Source organism: Daktulosphaira vitifoliae, unplaced genomic scaffold (assembly GCF_025091365.1).
Source record: "Daktulosphaira vitifoliae isolate Bord-2020 unplaced genomic scaffold, ASM2509136v1 Scaffold_4, whole genome shotgun sequence".
NCBI classification, from domain to species: Eukaryota; Metazoa; Arthropoda; class Insecta; order Hemiptera; family Phylloxeridae; genus Daktulosphaira; species Daktulosphaira vitifoliae.
In genome coordinates this window covers 23,828,079-23,844,744 of record NW_026099575.1, presented here as the reverse complement: position 1 = coordinate 23,844,744, position 16,666 = coordinate 23,828,079, and the positions used below count along the sequence as shown (strand labels likewise).

The 16,666-nt window shown below is 26.5% G+C and overlaps 3 protein-coding genes across 5 annotated transcripts in view; 2 read left to right on the top strand and 1 right to left on the bottom strand.

Annotated features, from left to right (window-relative positions):
• Nucleotides 1–4,309, top strand: part of LOC126906152 (protein qui-1) — a 79,913-nt gene extending 75,604 nt beyond the window's left edge. For both annotated transcript variants that reach the window (XM_050686471.1, XM_050686472.1), the window contains 10 exons: nt 7–393; nt 481–627; nt 690–913; nt 975–1,168; nt 1,244–1,421; nt 1,713–2,121; nt 2,418–2,632; nt 3,379–3,489; nt 3,590–3,659; nt 3,721–4,309. In XM_050686471.1, the coding sequence (XP_050542428.1) occupies nt 7–393; nt 481–627; nt 690–913; nt 975–1,168; nt 1,244–1,421; nt 1,713–2,121; nt 2,418–2,632; nt 3,379–3,489; nt 3,590–3,659; nt 3,721–3,731 (1,946 nt within the window). In that variant the 3' untranslated portion in view covers nt 3,732–4,309. The remainder of the gene's footprint in view (nt 1–6; nt 394–480; nt 628–689; nt 914–974; nt 1,169–1,243; nt 1,422–1,712; nt 2,122–2,417; nt 2,633–3,378; nt 3,490–3,589; nt 3,660–3,720) is intronic.
• A 134-nt stretch (nt 4,310–4,443) lies between these two features.
• Nucleotides 4,444–6,745, bottom strand: LOC126906155 (probable 28S ribosomal protein S6, mitochondrial). The gene is made up of 3 exons (XM_050686475.1): nt 6,521–6,745; nt 4,730–5,034; nt 4,444–4,649 (listed from the first exon to the last, which is right to left on the bottom strand). The coding sequence occupies exons 1-3, from the start codon at nt 6,563–6,565 to the stop codon at nt 4,541–4,543; spliced, it is 459 nt and encodes a 152-aa protein (XP_050542432.1). The 5' UTR covers nt 6,566–6,745; the 3' UTR covers nt 4,444–4,540.
• Nucleotides 6,746–6,932: 187 nt separating this feature from the next.
• LOC126906153 (disks large 1 tumor suppressor protein) lies at nt 6,933–11,748 on the top strand. 2 transcript variants are annotated; one of them, XM_050686473.1, is made up of 6 exons: nt 6,933–7,364; nt 7,427–7,621; nt 7,695–7,966; nt 8,532–9,163; nt 9,230–9,746; nt 10,433–11,748. In XM_050686473.1, the coding sequence occupies exons 1-6, from the start codon at nt 7,355–7,357 to the stop codon at nt 11,027–11,029; spliced, it is 2,223 nt and encodes a 740-aa protein (XP_050542430.1). In that variant the 5' UTR covers nt 6,933–7,354; the 3' UTR covers nt 11,030–11,748. The 2 variants fall into 2 exon arrangements, with proteins under 2 accessions (XP_050542430.1, XP_050542431.1); XM_050686474.1 differs by having other exon boundaries at nt 6,934–7,621.
• The last annotated feature ends 4,918 nt before the right edge of the window (nt 11,749–16,666 follow it).

The following is a 16,666-nucleotide window of genomic DNA, read 5'->3' as shown; positions in this document are numbered from 1 at the left end:
TAACAGGTTCTCGAGACTGTACTGTCTGTTTGTGGGAAATGGATACTCTCGATTTACTTAACACAATTTCTTTGCCAGGCCCTTTACAAATGTTGGATATTTCGATTGATTCAATGTTTCTTTTGGTACTTTGTGAAGGAAATCAACTACTATTACATGCTCTAGCTACTGGAACACTCATTCATACATTAAAAGGATATTGCTCGAAAGTAATGTCAATCGCATTAGCAGAAGATTGTCAACGAGCAGTGGTTGCTGGTGTAGATTCTAGAGTATACATTTATGATATACATTCAGGAGATTTAGATCTTGTCCCCATATCAACATCACCACATCATAAAGAAGTAATCGCTGTTAAAATAACTAATAATGATGATTTCCTAGTCACCGCAGGTAATTAATCATATTTATTATACATTAATGCTTATTGAAGACTGTTTGATATCTAATAATAAATGAATTGTAATATATCATTTTCAGGAGATGGAAAAATAGCTTATTGGAATTTTAGAAAAATGGGAAACGCTCAAGTAATCAATAAACATCCATCATCGTTATCTAAAAAACCCCACACGATGGCTATAACGTGTTTAGATATTTCTAGAGATGGAACCATGGCAGTAACAGGTAATAAAATGTGATCAAAAAACAATATTTGCAATCTCGTCTCATATTTTTTTCTAAACTAGGTGGACTCGACAGTTTAGTGAATGTTTGGAATTTAAATGTAGAAAGTTTAGAAAATGTCTATCATCTTAACAATAATGAATTGCATTCGACTATGCATGGTCACAGTGCAGCTATAACATGTCTTGCAATTGCATCCAATGGGTTATTTGCTGTTTCTGGTTCAGAAGATAAACTAGTTTTAGTATGGGGTTTGACCGTAGGCAATGCAGTATTCACATTTAGCGTAAATCATCTTCAAATAACTTGCTATTTTTACCTTTTTAATACTTTTTTTTCTGTTACAGGGGCATCAATCTGCTATAACTGCAGTAGAAGTTACATCTGACAGTGAAAAAGTGGTGTCAAGCGATAAAGCTGGGGTTATAGCTGTTTGGTTATCCGATAATGGTACTTTATTGAATTCGGTTATTTGCCCAGCAACACACTTGTCAGTGACCAATAATATGAAATACTTAGTCAGCGGAGACAGTCATTTTTCGTAAATTTTTTTTTTTATTCAATTTACTTACATATGTATTTTCATTTTAAATCGTTAAACTTGGTTATTTTTCAGATTACATATTTGGCCACTTGCTGTCAAAAATGGTGGACCTTGGACAGAAAAATGGCCGGTCAGTCATACAGAGGAGATAACTTGTTTTGTTATTACATACGACTCACTGCAAATAATTACAGGATCCAAAGATATGTCACTTAAAGTATGGCAAATCAATGGCGGTAAACTATCGCAGGTATTTATAAGTTTACATAGCCTCAGTCTATTTTTTAAAGAACCACTCTGAAAATTTCTATTTATTTTAAATAAAAACTACTGAACAAATTTTGCTTGAATAGAAGGTAGCTATTTCCGTTATACAACTAAAAATATATATTTATTCAAGAACAAATTATAAATTAATCAATATTTAAAAAAAAAATTTGTCAAATCCATTCAAAATAATAATGGAAATATTAGTTTAAAGTCAAATATTCAATCTTAACTGAAAATTATTTTAATTAGTGTGATTTTGTAAAAATGTTAGGTATTAGTGGGACATGAAGACCAAGTTACATGCGTAGCAGTAGCTATAAGCGATAAATCAATTGTTGTATCAGGTTCATGGGATGCTAACCTTATAATATGGGATATCCATACTGGTGATGATAGGCACTTACTAACTGGACATTTAGGTCACGTGACTTGTGTAAAACTTAGTGGCGATGGATCACTAGCCCTTTCTGGTTCAGATGATAAACGTATAATAGTATGGGACACTAAACGAGGAGTAGCTCTAACTTCGCTACAACTACATTTGCCCATTCTTGATTTGTCGATGTCTACAGATGTTACTCGAGTGGTGGTCCATTTATATGAAAGCCAATACTTGCCTATCACTCAACTGATGAATACTCCAGCACAATATGTTAAAGTTCCCGTTTTTATCAACCGAGGTATTTAATTTACATTTAATTATTTCAAATAATATTAAGGCGATAATTTACCTCTTCTAAAAATATCAGTTCATCCAAATTTAAAAAAAGTTCCTCTGTAAGTCATCAATCATCACTGCTCTTTTATGTCTAATTAAAAGGAATTGGAAAATGGCAGAAAATGTATCATTTTCTGTTTTTACACACAAACCTGAAAAAAGATTCCTCACAGTACCTATTCTTAACATTTATCGGTTAATATTTAAATGATTTCTTATTATGTTTTCATAATAATTCATATTTTTTATTTATTAAAGAACCAAGGTCTATGGCAGCTAAAAAACCAATGCGAAGAATGCTTATCAAAGAATATTCATTAGACTCATATACATGGCAGAGAAAATATGCCCATTTAACTTCATCAATAACACGTGCGGCAGTTGATGAAAAATTGAGACGGTTTTCAGTTTCCGCAAGTATGGAAGAAATATCTAAACAAGCAACTAACAATAGTGACAATATGGGATCACAGGTTAAATACAAAAAAATGTTATAAATATTCAACTACTTAAGAGACTATTAAATTTGAAATTATATAGACCACCGGGTAGCTTATTGGTAAAGCTTTTGCTCGAGAAACAAAAAATGTGGGTTTAATTCACAGTTCGCCAGTTTATTTTTCCTTAGTTTGCAAGTTTCTAACATTTTAGAAATGGAATGAGTCTGTGTTCACCATGTAAGGAGTGGCTGCAAGGCAACACGTGTGAACTGCTATAACTTCTATCAGGGCCGGATTTAGGGGAGGGCTGAGTGGGCTGCAGCCCAGGTGCCCCCGCAAATTTGGTATACATTGGTATCGCAAATATGATAATTGTTATTTAATAATTAAAAAAATATATTTCCTTGTTTATGTATAAGGGGCCCCCACAATGCCCGCCCAGGGGCCACCACATACCTAAGTCCGCCCCTGACTTCTATTGTGTTTCTTGTGTTGAGGGTACAGATCGCATACTCCAATAGAGCGGCTCCGAGTTGAAAATGTTGTAAGAAAATAGGGGGCATTTGCCTTACAAGAAACTGTGATCGAGGGTGATTAGCCAAATCGGATGACTAAATTTTATTGATTTTTATTTAAAAAATTAAAGAAATGGTCTATTATTTTGAAAAAATGATGCGTGATTTATCATTTTCATAGTATTGTTTTTGTACAACAATTTTGTTCTAGTTACCCCTTCGACTAATAAAAGAATTTCTCTGATATTAAATCTATTTATTTAGAATTTGGGTCCAGAACAAGCGGCTTTAGCACAATCACAACATTTTGATCAGTTAATAGCTGAATGGAATAACAAACGATCACCATCTAAATCAACTAGTCGCCAAAATGTGGTATTTATCACATTAATTAAAAATTTATATGATAAATTAGTCTAGTATTCAATGATTAAATAATAAATATTTACAATCGAATTATATTAATTAATTTCAGTTCTTATCAAAACAAAACTCAAAATCAAGTCGACAGCATTCTGCAGATGACGAGAGTCATGCCAGTGATGGTTAGTTAAATAAAAATTATAAAATTTAATTTTTAATTAATAGAATGATATTTTGATACAGATTACATATAATGGCCATCAAAGATATCACCGTTGATAGCGCTCTAGACAAATCCTTGTTTCACCACATTGCAACCTTATTGTGATTAAATATTCAATCATTATTCTTACTAGTTGTTATAAGTTTTATTATAAAATATTAGTTTTTAATGAACGCAATAAATGTATTAATATTTAAGTCTTTAACATGGTATAGCTGATGTTAGCCATTAATTCTAGTCATTATGTAATTTAATATAGTTAAGTATAGTTGAGGTTGAAAAATTATCATATATTGAAAATGTAAAAAATCAATCTGAAGGACCAAAACATGTTAAATTGCCTTTTAATTTTAAAAAAATGTATTCAAGTCAACATGATTAAGGTTAGAATGTTAAGTTTATAACATGAATTAAAAATCTAATACTAAAAATTGATACTTAAAATCCTTTAGTCATATTTGGGTTACTAAACTTTTTTTATAATTTTAATCACTGATCAGAAGTAAAAAAAACAGATACTTAAATTGTTTTGTTATGTAGTTTATATCAAATCTAATACCTAGTTAATAACTGGGTACATACAAATATATATATATATATGATCCCTGTTGATTATTTATTTGTATTTTATAGTATTTCAAAAGATAAAAAAATTTTTGTTAAATTATTAATAGATTTATAAATAATTTTTTTTATTGATTTATCTAAAAAACCAATATTTTAATAATATATTTAAGAATACATTTAAAAAATGAATTGTTTTCTATTTCAAGTAAAAACATAACTAAAACATGACTGAATATTATTTACAAAACTTAAACAAAAATTTATATTTAATTTTTATCTTTGGAAGGGCATGAAATCTAAACCAGTATTAAATTGTACTTTCTTCTTTGCTTCTTTTTCACGTTTTCGTTTACCAATAGCAATCATTTCTTGCACTTCAGATCTAAATACAGTATTTTATTACAATAAAATTTAAGATTAAAAACAAGAATTTACAAATTAGACAATACTATTTTTACTCACCGATAAGCTGGAGGTTTAAGTTCTTCATGAAGTGTGCAAGGTGATTGAGAAGTATTTTCTGTTACACGAAATATAGTACGCTTTATAATATCTATATCTCTAGACAAATAATTATTGAACGATTTTAAGGCAGAATTAGGGGCATCAAATTCAACAATAAAGTAGCTAGCTTCTTTATTAATAGAATCATGAGAACTCATTTTCCAAGGTGTCTTTGAAGTACCTAAGTTATCAATTCTACGTATAAAACCACCAGTTTCAAATATTTTACTAGCTGTTCGTTTCAAACAGCTTGCTAATTCAGTCTAAAAAAATAATTAAATTAATTCAAACAATTAAATTCTATAAAAATTTATACAAATTGGTAAAATTTCTAGAGTCAACACTAGTTTCAATCATTGCATCCATGAATTAATTTTACAGCAACAATTAAATAACTCTTTCAAATTAAATATAAAATTTGTAAAATTTTAGTTTATATTAAATTAAATTTATAATGAAAGAAATAATTGGATATTCAAAGGTATATATGAGGAAAAAAAGAACCATTACATTGGACATACAATTTTATGGAGCATATTTATACTTTATTTTTTAAACAACTTTTTGATTATTGTTTTAGCTTCGATGCGAAGCGGAGAAAGTATTNGGATTTAAAATAGCAACTTTTTTACAAAAAATAACTTTTTCAACTTAATTTTTGAAAATGTTCCGGAAATACTGCGTCCTTTAAACATATATAAAATTAAAGCTTATTTTATGTACTACAAAATGAAAAAAAAAAATTTGTCCCTACGACCTATCTTCTATACGCAAATGGCTGCCGTATTCAAAAATATGCTATTTTTGTATTAAAATTATGGGTTTTGTATTTTATTTTAATAGAACTTGATGTTGATTTTGCAATTATCCATCAATTTTTTAAAATTAAACACTATATACAGATTTGGATCGAAGCGTTTCTTATGATAGTGATTTTAATCACTTTCAGATTAAATCTATACTGGACCTAACTATGTAATGCCTCCAATATGCCGCAACCCCACTGTGCTACCATTTTTTTTTTCAGTTATAGTTTAATTATATAAATTAATTAAGTTCTCAATATTTAATTATAGAATATTAATTATATTTGATAATAATTATAAAATCTTTTTAAACACCAGGAGTTCGATAGAAATGTTTACTTTGATTTCTATTGAAAAGATTTATTACAAAAAAAATAATGATTTTAATGAAATTTTTAGCTTTTCTCATAAATTTACTATGAACAGTAATCATAACAATACCATTTTTTATTAATTCTCATAAAATTTTCAAAGCATTTCTTATGATAGTCATTTTAATCACTATCAGATATCATCTATACTTGTCTCAATATGTGGCTGATACCTTTAATTAAATATGTGATCTATTTGTGTATTGTTCAGAAAAAAAAGTTTTGTAGAAGTGAAGTAATCATATGGACAGATACAAAAAAAAAAAACTTAACATATTAAAACCAACACCTTTTCAGCTGCGCATCAAAGCTGTAATGGATACTAAAATTTGGTAATTATTTATAACAGTATTATAAAAATGGAGAACACTAATAATTTTAATAAACGTTAAGGCGATGTTAAATCCTCTACGAAATCGCCATTACATTTACATATTTATGCATGCATACATAAATTACATCTATGTAAGTTTGTTCAAATAAATTATTATGTAAAATTACTTTGGGATACCAACAAAAAATTCTTTGTTAAATTAAATATATATATATATATATATTATTTCTTTAATTACCCTCGGCAAAACTTTGAACAGCAAACACAATTCGTAAGTCGGCATTTAAATGATATGGTATTTATGTTGATCGTCACAGATATTTTATTTAGAACACAGCTAGCTAGCTTGTAAATAATAACGTTCAACAATTGTTAAAAAAAATATTTTAATTAACTAATCCACAGCAACCATGAATTTTCTGCTAGGTTTCAGAGTTCGGAAACGCAAGTTCAGAATTTTGTGTGATAATAAGAGTGATAACATTTTCTGCTCAATTCCGACAATAAGTTCTGATATTATACAACATAAATAATTGTTATTATTTTAAAAAATATTTCAAAAGTTATTAATGTTGTACAAATTTAAGTTTATATAAACAAATTAAAATAATTTTTTAATGTACATTTATTCTGGTTTGGAATTTCTAAGAAAATTCTTCTGTACAGTATTCTAAAGGTGTTGATCAAAGTAACGTGATGTCGGGTGTAGCATTTTATCGTAATAATTACACTTGAGAACCCCTGTAATACCAATTGTTTTCCTTTAGCAATGGAATTCTTGTTGGTGTGTACGTAAATAAAACGAGTTTGGTGTAATTGAATACATTCTTATCGTACACAAAAGTCAAACGGGCAATCGATCAATCACTAGTTACACTTTAATTAATTTTTTATAGGATTTCTATTGATATTACTTTAACTACTTGTACTTAGTTTACGTTTTCAAACGTCAAAAAAGTGATTCCTTGTGCCGCCAAGCGCTAGACATACCGTGTATGAAAATAGTTCACAGCCGTCATCATTTTAATAGGCGGTGACCGTTGTATTTGTAAAACCTATCCAAAAATAGTGAATGCTCTTCAGTATTAATATTTCTTGTATACTATTATTTGTGATCTTAATATTCTCTTCAAAACGCATGTAGTGGTCGATATGAAAGAACTCAATCGGACATCATCTACAAAAAAGAAAACTGTCAATAACTCAAATGGTATGATTAAAAAAGTTTCTTCATTATTCAGTGTAGATACTCAAATGAATGGTAATTCTAAACCTGAATGGATAATAAATGATATTACCTTAGAGAGAGGTGATTCTGGCCTTGGTTTTAGTATAGCTGGTATGCATAATAATTGGTTTTATTGTATTCATTTGTATAATTTATTTTTATTTTTATATTTTGTATATAATAGGTGGTACAGATAATCCACAGATTGATGACGATACCTCAATATTTATTACAAAAATCATTCCTGGCGGTACAGCTTACAGGGATGGGAGATTATGTGTGAATGATATTATTACCAAAGTTAATGATACTCCAGTTGTAGGTGTGCCACATTCTACTGCAGTTAATGCATTAAAAAAAGCTGGACAAACAGTTACATTATGTGTTAAACGCAAGAAAATTATTTTACCCTCGGGAGCTAATATAATGGAAATTGAACTCAGTAAAGGAACTAAGGTATTAAATACTATTATCTTTATTTAAAAAAAGTATTAACTTAAATTTTAAAAAAATGAATAAAGTTTAACGTGGTTCACGTTTTACATTGATGAATTTTGATATATAAAAATATGTTTTAAAATATAATCATAGATTAAGCAAGAATTTGTTTCTCTATTATTGAATGCAATTTAAATTTCTTATCGAAAATAATTTTATTTTGCATGTTACTTGTTCCATTGAATAACATTTTAAAGTTTTTTTATTAATAATTATAAAGTTCATCAAAGTAATTTTTGCTTTATTGTTTAAAAATTTTAACATACATCATTACTATATTTTAATTTGATTAGACAGCACCTTTGATCAGTAATATTACATAATTAAATGCATACTTATAAACTCAATAATTAATTATTATCTTCAATATTCATTGATACATTATCATTAATTTAATGTTGTTTAATAACTACACTATTAGTATGACATTTTAAAATTGATTATATTAATTAAATCTATATGTTTATTTTGAAATATTACTTTATTTAAAAATATTTTTTAAACAACTTCAGCTATATTTTAGGGATTAGGTTTCAGTATTGCTGGAGGAATTGGTAATCAACATATTCCTGGTGATAATGGAATATATGTTACTCAAATTATGAATGGTGGTGCAGCCCAAGTAGATGGTAGACTAATGGTGGGTGATAAATTAATAGCAGTTAAAAACACTTTACTTGGAGATCGTATATTAGAAAATGTAACCCATGAGGAAGCTGTTCGAACATTAAAGAATACTAGAGAAAAAGTTTTGCTAGTTGTTGAAAAGATTGAATCTAATAATTATACTGATTCTATATCATACCCAATATCTGAAATAATTCATAACTCTTACTCTACTGATACTCTAAATACTGTCAAAAGCTATGATAATGTACTTAGCCATGATGAAAGAGTTGTAGTTTTGCACAAAAATACTGGAGGTTTGGGTTTTAATATTGTTGGAGGTGAAGATGGTGAAGGAATATTTATATCTCTTATACTAGCTGGTGGACCAGCTGATCAAACAGGACAGTTAAAACGAGGTGATACTATTTTAAAAGTAAATGATATTGATCTAACAAACGCAACACATGAAGAAGCTGCTGATGCTTTAAAAGGTGCAGGACAAACTGTTGTACTAACAGTTCAACATAGACCCAAAGATTATAACAGGTATTAAATTTAACTTTTTGTTTTTTTTTTTTTTTATAAACCAACTAATGATTTTTTGAAATCTAGGTTTGAAGCTAAAATTCATGAGTTAAAATCTCAGCTAGCTGCTTCTACTGGGACTTTAATACGTACTACCCAAAAAAAAACCTTATATGTTCGTGCTTTATTTGAATATGAACCATCTACTGATGATGGTCTTCCAAGTATTGGACTACCATTTAAATATGGTACAATTTTGCATGTTACTAATGCAAGTGATGATGAGTGGTGGCAAGCACGTAAAGTACTTGCCACTGGTAGAGAAGAAGGCATTGGTATAATTCCATCAAAACGTCGTTGGGAACGTAAACAAAAAGCTAGAGATAGATCAGTAAAATTTCGAGGAAATGAAAGCAAAAGTCTTGACAGATTATCGACTTTAGAAAGAAAAAAAAGATCAATGACTTTTAGCAGACGTTTTCCTTGGGTTAGAAGAGGAAAAGATGGTAAATATGAAAATGGTTTGGATGATATGGTTCTTCAGAGACAATCAAGAGAAAATATTAGTGATAAGAATGAAGAAACTCCTTCATATGAAGCTGTGGTATGAGTTTATTTATTTTAATTTTATAAAAAATCTTTGACTCATTTTTATAATTCCACAAAAGTAGTTATTTTCCCTGTTAAACATTTAGAATGGGATAAATTATGTATAAAATTTAATTTAAATTATTTAAATAATGTAAATACTACTGGCTATATTATAGAGGATATAGATATCTCCTCATAACAAAAATTATTATATCATAAAGATACAAATTTTTTGTTTCAAAGAAGAAGTGATAAATTTTCTAATGTAATCCTCCCAAAAGGAAACCCTAATTAAAACACTACTGATACATACCATGTAACCATGATTCATTAAATGTTTATAAGGTTCATGCTATTACAAATACTAAAGTTATTACCGTTTGTTAAATTAAAAAAAAAAAAAAAACCTTCAATTATCTATTTTTTTTATTTTAATTAAATTGCAAATAAAAAATTTTAATTAAAAAATAAAATTTTAATAACATAAGTGTTCTTTTAATACTATATTGAAATTTTATTATTATCCATACTTCATAATAAATAAAAAGCTTTATATGTTTAATTTGAAATCCATAAACCCTTCTTTAAAATAGGATTATGTCTAAGTTTATCCATTTATATCTAATAAAACAATACTGAAATATGTGTTGAGTTTTATTTAAAATGTCATATTTAAGATTCTCTTTGTTTTTAATTTAGGTACGTCTACAAATAACATATACAAGACCTGTTATTATACTTGGCCCTATAAAAGATAAAATAAATGATGATTTGATTTCTGAATATCCTGATCGCTTTAGCTCTTGTGTCCCACATACAACACGAGAAATCAGACCTGATGAAGTAGATGGCCGTGACTATCATTTTGTCAAGTCCCGTGAACAAATGGATTTAGATATACAAAATCATTTATTTATTGAGGCTGGTCAATTTAATGGTAATTTATATGGTACTTCAGTATCATCAGTCCGACATGTAGCTGAGTCAGGTAAACATTGTATATTAGATGTTAGTGGAAATGCTATCAAACGTCTTCAAGTTGCTGGCCTACATCCTATTGCAATATTTTTCAAACCAAAGAGTGTAGAAGCTCTTATGGAAATGTGTAAACGAATGAGTGAAGCTGAAGCTAGAAAACATGTAGAACGAGCTGTTAAAATAGAACAAGAGTTTGGTGATCAATTTACAGCTGTTGTGCAAGGAGACACTTATGAAGAAGTTTATGATAATGTTAAAGAAACAATTGAACATCATTCTAGTAGACATATTTGGGTTGCATCAAAAGAAAAGTTGTAAAAATTCTTTTTACAGTTTTTTTTTTTATAATAATTGTAATTTAGACAAATTTATAACAAAACATTCAGTGGGTTATTTTATAAATGATTATATTTTCATAATATTTGTTACACCACTGTATTTGTTACGTTTTTGTTGTGTTAATGAATTTTATTTAAGTCTACTTTCAATTTTGTGGAAGGACTCAATTATGCATTAATAAATTTTGATTAGTAAGATAAATAATCTAGATTAATTGTTCCATAACTTTTTGTATGAAGGATAAAATTATCTAGTCTTTGCCGTACTTGTTCTAATTTCTATGCAGAAATAATTATTTTTCAATAAATAGTTACAATATTAGCCGTGCCAAAGTTCCTTAAATTAAATCATTATTAATTATTTGTTTAATAATCATTGTAAAATGACTACATATTTCATTTAAAGCTCAACATACATTAATTTTTTTTTTAAATAGTATAATATAATTTTATTATATGATTTATCACATTTTCTCATTTATTTATTTTTGTTATATTAATTGTGTGCTTAATACTAGTGCCTTTTTAGTTATTAATTGTTTGAATATTTGATTTATTAATATTGACTAATAATTATTAACAAATATAAATTTATTAAATGTTAACTAAATGTATATGTTTTGTTTAATATTTTATAGTTAATTAATGCATAATCATGCAATTATTCTATATCATTATTATGTCCTAATACTGTACTTATTTAAAGCAATCAAATATCTATATTTTCATTAATAATATACTATTTTTTTAGTACTTGTGTGAATTTAAAATTATATTTTTATTATTAAATATTAATTATTGTAAATTATCAAACTTTTTGTAGCTATACTCTTAATAAATATTTTTCGTTAGTATAAAATCTAAATAACTAATTTAGATATTATTATAAAACAGTATTTCTTAAATTAATGTTAATATGTAAACCTAAAAAAAGAATGTATAATCTTAAAGTTATTTTAATACAAGATATTTATTATTTTATGTAATATCATTTTGAGTTAAGCCTAACATTTTAGGTATAAATGTCTCAGCTATTATATAATAACAAATTGATTAATAGAATTCATTTTATGTGTTCATTTACCAACAAGAGTATTATTACAATTATTTATTAAATTCATAAAATTCTTTATTGTTATAAGTTAAGTATATTATGACGAATTATTGAAAATGGTGCATTAATGTTATCGTTTAATCCCGTATTAATTTTTATTATAAATTGTACATACATATATATTTTTTGAAATTATATATTTATATTAAGTTTTGAAATGCAGTAAATTGATTTATTAACTGAATCTCCCTATTATTGTACAAATTATTATGTGTATTGCAATTGTATTTTGTTAATTTAACTAGTTTTTTGACTTCAAAGCAAATATAAAGTGAAATTAACTGCATAGTATAAAAACAATTGTAAATAAATTATTATTATATGTTAAAACCATTGTTTTAAATTTATTGTTTAAATGCAGTATAATAGAAAATTATTAAATTTTAATTATAAACTTTACAATGATTGCATTGATGAGCTTACTCAGATTTGTTTATTATGTATTATCAGATTGTTTACAAATTTTTAGTAAAATAAATATTCCATTTCACACTCAATTTTAAATCTTTGATATATTATAGCTATGATCCTTAGCCAAGAAGGTATTGAGGTCTTACTATGTTAAGTTTTTTTTGTGTCTGTCCATATGATTCTATACTCCCTACTCCGTTTTTACATGACTGATTTTTCTCAATAATACACCAATAAATCACAAAATATATCTAGTTGAAGCTATCAGGCCCATATTTAAAAAATAATCCACTCAATCTCTATGATAAAGGGAAATGTTCAAAAAAATTGCAATTCTTATAAAATCTTCAATATTCACCTCAGCTCCAATACGCTGGATCCTAACAGTCCTTTTTACTTTTATTTTGCTTGTTATATAAAAATTTTATAGCTTAAAAATTTATCACAAACAGTTGGCAATATGCAGTTGATTCCTCCTAAAAATTAACTATAAAATCTTCCCTAATTGATCATTATAGTAAAAAACTGAAATTTCTGTTAAAATTTTCATTTTGATATATTTTCTTTTTAAGTTAAAATGTTATCAGAAATAGTAAAATCAGGTACATTTTTTAAATACCCATTTAATTAAAACCCTAAGTATAATAACTGTTTGCACGCAGCAAAACAAATTTTTTTTTTTAATCCCCTTCTGTGGGCAGGTAAAGGGTCAAATTTATATAAAAAATATATCAAATGATAGGTAACTGGACTTAAATAACAGTCCATGCTTTCTAATTAATAACACATTAAATTGCAAAAATATTTACCATCTTAACAAAAATTAGTCTAATTAATTAGAGTTAATTAAAAAAAAAAAATTATTAATGAATTTTTTAATACTCATTATACAAATCTACACTACATTTACATATTAAAATAAATGAGAGAATTAATTCTCTGTACGCATTAAAATACTAAATACAATGCCAGATCTTGAACTCTGAAGACCCCGGTGCGAATACAAATTTAGGGGCCCCTAATTTAAAAGCCCAGCACAATGGAGATGTGGTATAGTTGGGTCAAGTATAATGATATCTGACAGTGATTAAAATCACTATCATAATAAATATAGTTTAAAAAAACTAAAAAAACACGCTTTTAAAGCACATTGAACTAAAATGTTAAAAATAATTTTTAAATTAAGCTTAAAACAATAATGAACAAAAAATACTAGTATTATTGTGATAAAAGCGTGGGTGCTTTGTGCCATATTTTTCGTATATTGAGCGCCCGACGCTTTTATCACAATAATACTAGTATTTTTTGTTCATAATTATTTTAAACTTATTTTAAAAATTATTTTTAACTTTTTAGTTCGATGTGCTTTAAAAGCGTGTTTTTTTAGTTTTTTTAAACTATATTTACTTAATAATCCCTTTTTCATTCGACATACCTTATCTTAATTAGGATATTAATAATGAACTAGCAGATGATGTAGCTTTTGGAATAATCCAAGAATTTTTTAAAATTAAACACTATCTAAAGATTTGCATCGAAGCGTTTTTTTTTTATAGTGATTTTAATCACTGTCAGATATCATTATACTTGATCCATCTATGCCACGTCACCACTGTGCCGCGACCCCCCTGTGATGGGTTTTTTATTTCTTCCGGTATAAAAAACATTAATGGAGCATTTATTTTTAGTTGAATATGATAAAAACAAAATTTTATTCTTATTTTTTTATCTGATCGACCGTTGCGTTTTAAAATTATTTTAAGACTTGGTTTAAAATGCAAATTCATTATTAATTTGGTTTTTATAATACCGGAGACAACAATAATCTGCTTCAATGGACCATAATTTTTTTTTCACCAGTCATTCAACAATGTATGATAGTAAAATTGCGTTAAATATTAGAGTATGCGTCTATTAATAGACATGAAATATTAAAGATAATATTTCTGTACGATAGATATCATCGGGTTGTATCTGTGACAAATGATGACTAAGGCATTCTAAACAAGTATATTATCAATAGAAAATTATTAAACTTAATTATACAAACAAAAATAGCAAATAGTTTATAGGATAAAAAATATTATAAAAACAATATTTTTTTCAGTCATATAATCAAATTAAAAAATTGTGGTTGCTATCAAAGATAACTAAAGTTTAGCTATTTTGTCCTTGAAGAGATAAAAAATATTATTTAACTATATATTATTGCTATATATAAATTTTAGGATCGAATAATATTTTCCTTTGCAAAAGTTAAATATTTTTAATAGTTTCCGAAAAAAATGTTTGTCTTAAAAAAAGACTGGATAATCAATATTTCGTTTGGTTATTATATAGACCGGTTTTTCACGATATTATATCTAATTTTAACGTTTTAAATAAAAAAAATAAATATTAAAATTATGATGAAATTTATTTTATGAGTTTAGTTAAGTATTTTGTATTGTCATAGATACGTATTAAAAATAATAAACTACAATATTTTTATTTTTACAAAAATTTGTCAGTTTCATTTTGAAAGCCACTTTGTTAGTGTTTAAATTATTTGTAAAAATCTTTATAGATAATTGAAAACTTAAAATTCATATTTTTGTATAAAACGTGCAGTAATGGATATCTCCATAAAAAACGAAAGACATCTTGAGTCATTAAATCGAGGAAATGATATTTCTTTGATTCGAAACTTAACATTCCAATCAATCAATCAGATCTCATTACTCTGGAAAATGTGTGGACCTTCACGTATTTTGAACGATACATTGCCAATTATGTCAGACTCCAAATCAAAAATTTCACCTACATTTGAACTATTTGAAAAAATTGGTAAGAAAACATACATCATATAGACTAAGATTATGTTTTATTTAGTGAACAATTTAAGTGAGATTTGCGAGTAATACATAAATTTGATTATTCTTTTTCATATTAATAATTACAAATATAGTTATATATTAAATTGTATTATTACACACCATTTTATAAAAAAAAAGAATTAAAATTTTTATCTGTTATTTTTTATTAAAAGTTTAAGAATATAAGTATAAATAAAGTTTTTTTTTTTCAAAAAAACTAATTTTTATATAAAAATTTATAGTAACTAAATTGTTAACAAAAAACACACATTTCTATGGAAAATAAGTAAATAAAAGTATATATATATGTGATTAATTGAAATTTCAATTGCACTTAAATTAGAGATTTTTTTGAAGTCAAATAAAATCTAACAAATCTAAAACATTTAATCTATATCAGCTATTTTTAAAATTTATAATCCTAGCATATGTGTCCGCAGAGGATGAGTGACAAAGGTATAGTTATCATACGCTTGATTTTTTACATAATCAATTTTTATAATCGCTGTATATTATAAAGTTTTGTAAAATTGTATAATATAATAAAAAAAATTAATAGCGACACTCAATTTTNATAAAAAAAAATTAATAGTGACACTCAATTTTATAAATAATACTACCAAAATATCTTTTATTTATAACATTTTTTCTACAAAGCTCCCATTAAAATAATATTTATATTCTTCCTAAATTAAAAAAACTAAATGTATATTAACACATATAATTTTTTTATTTATTGGAAAGTTAATTTATTAACTAGAGCACAGTTTATTGCGCAACGATCACTATAACCATCCCCCTAGACTGCACTGTGACTGCCCACTAACTATATTCAGCGGACAGTAAACTAAATATTATAAAAAATGTAAAAGTCCTTGCATCCCAACGCAACAAATAACAAATATATCTGTTTCAATATAGATCAAAACTCTACAATGTTTGCCGATCATAAAGTAAAAAGTAAGGTATTCATTTGGGAAAGCAACATAATATGTTCGACAAAAGACTTGATGCTAAACGTCAAAACAAAAGAAAATAAAAGCATATCATTAAACAATTTGGAGACAGAAGCACCAACTAAAGAGAATGTTGATAAAGATGACCAAGTGTCTAATGCTCCCACTAAGAAGAATGTAAATATCTTTATAGATCCCAACTCTTACCCCGATTCTAAGCAAATGCAAGATGAAGGCTACACATTTTTTTGGGATGAATCATTACATGTTCCCAAAGATGA

Coding starts and splice junctions, on each gene's coding strand:
- LOC126906155 (XM_050686475.1), bottom strand. CDS start 6,565: ATGCCGACTTACGAATTGTGTTTGCTGTTCAAAGTTTTGCCGAGG. Junction 5,035..6,520: donor TGTTCAAAGTTTTGCCGAGG/GTAATTAAAGAA, acceptor TTATTTTTTTAG/ACTGAATTAGCAAGCTGTTT. Junction 4,650..4,729: donor CTTAAACCTCCAGCTTATCG/GTGAGTAAAAAT, acceptor TACTGTATTTAG/ATCTGAAGTGCAAGAAATGA.
- LOC126906153 (XM_050686473.1), top strand. Junction 7,622..7,694: donor CCTTGGTTTTAGTATAGCTG/GTATGCATAATA, acceptor TGTATATAATAG/GTGGTACAGATAATCCACAG. Junction 9,164..9,229: donor AGACCCAAAGATTATAACAG/GTATTAAATTTA, acceptor TTTGAAATCTAG/GTTTGAAGCTAAAATTCATG.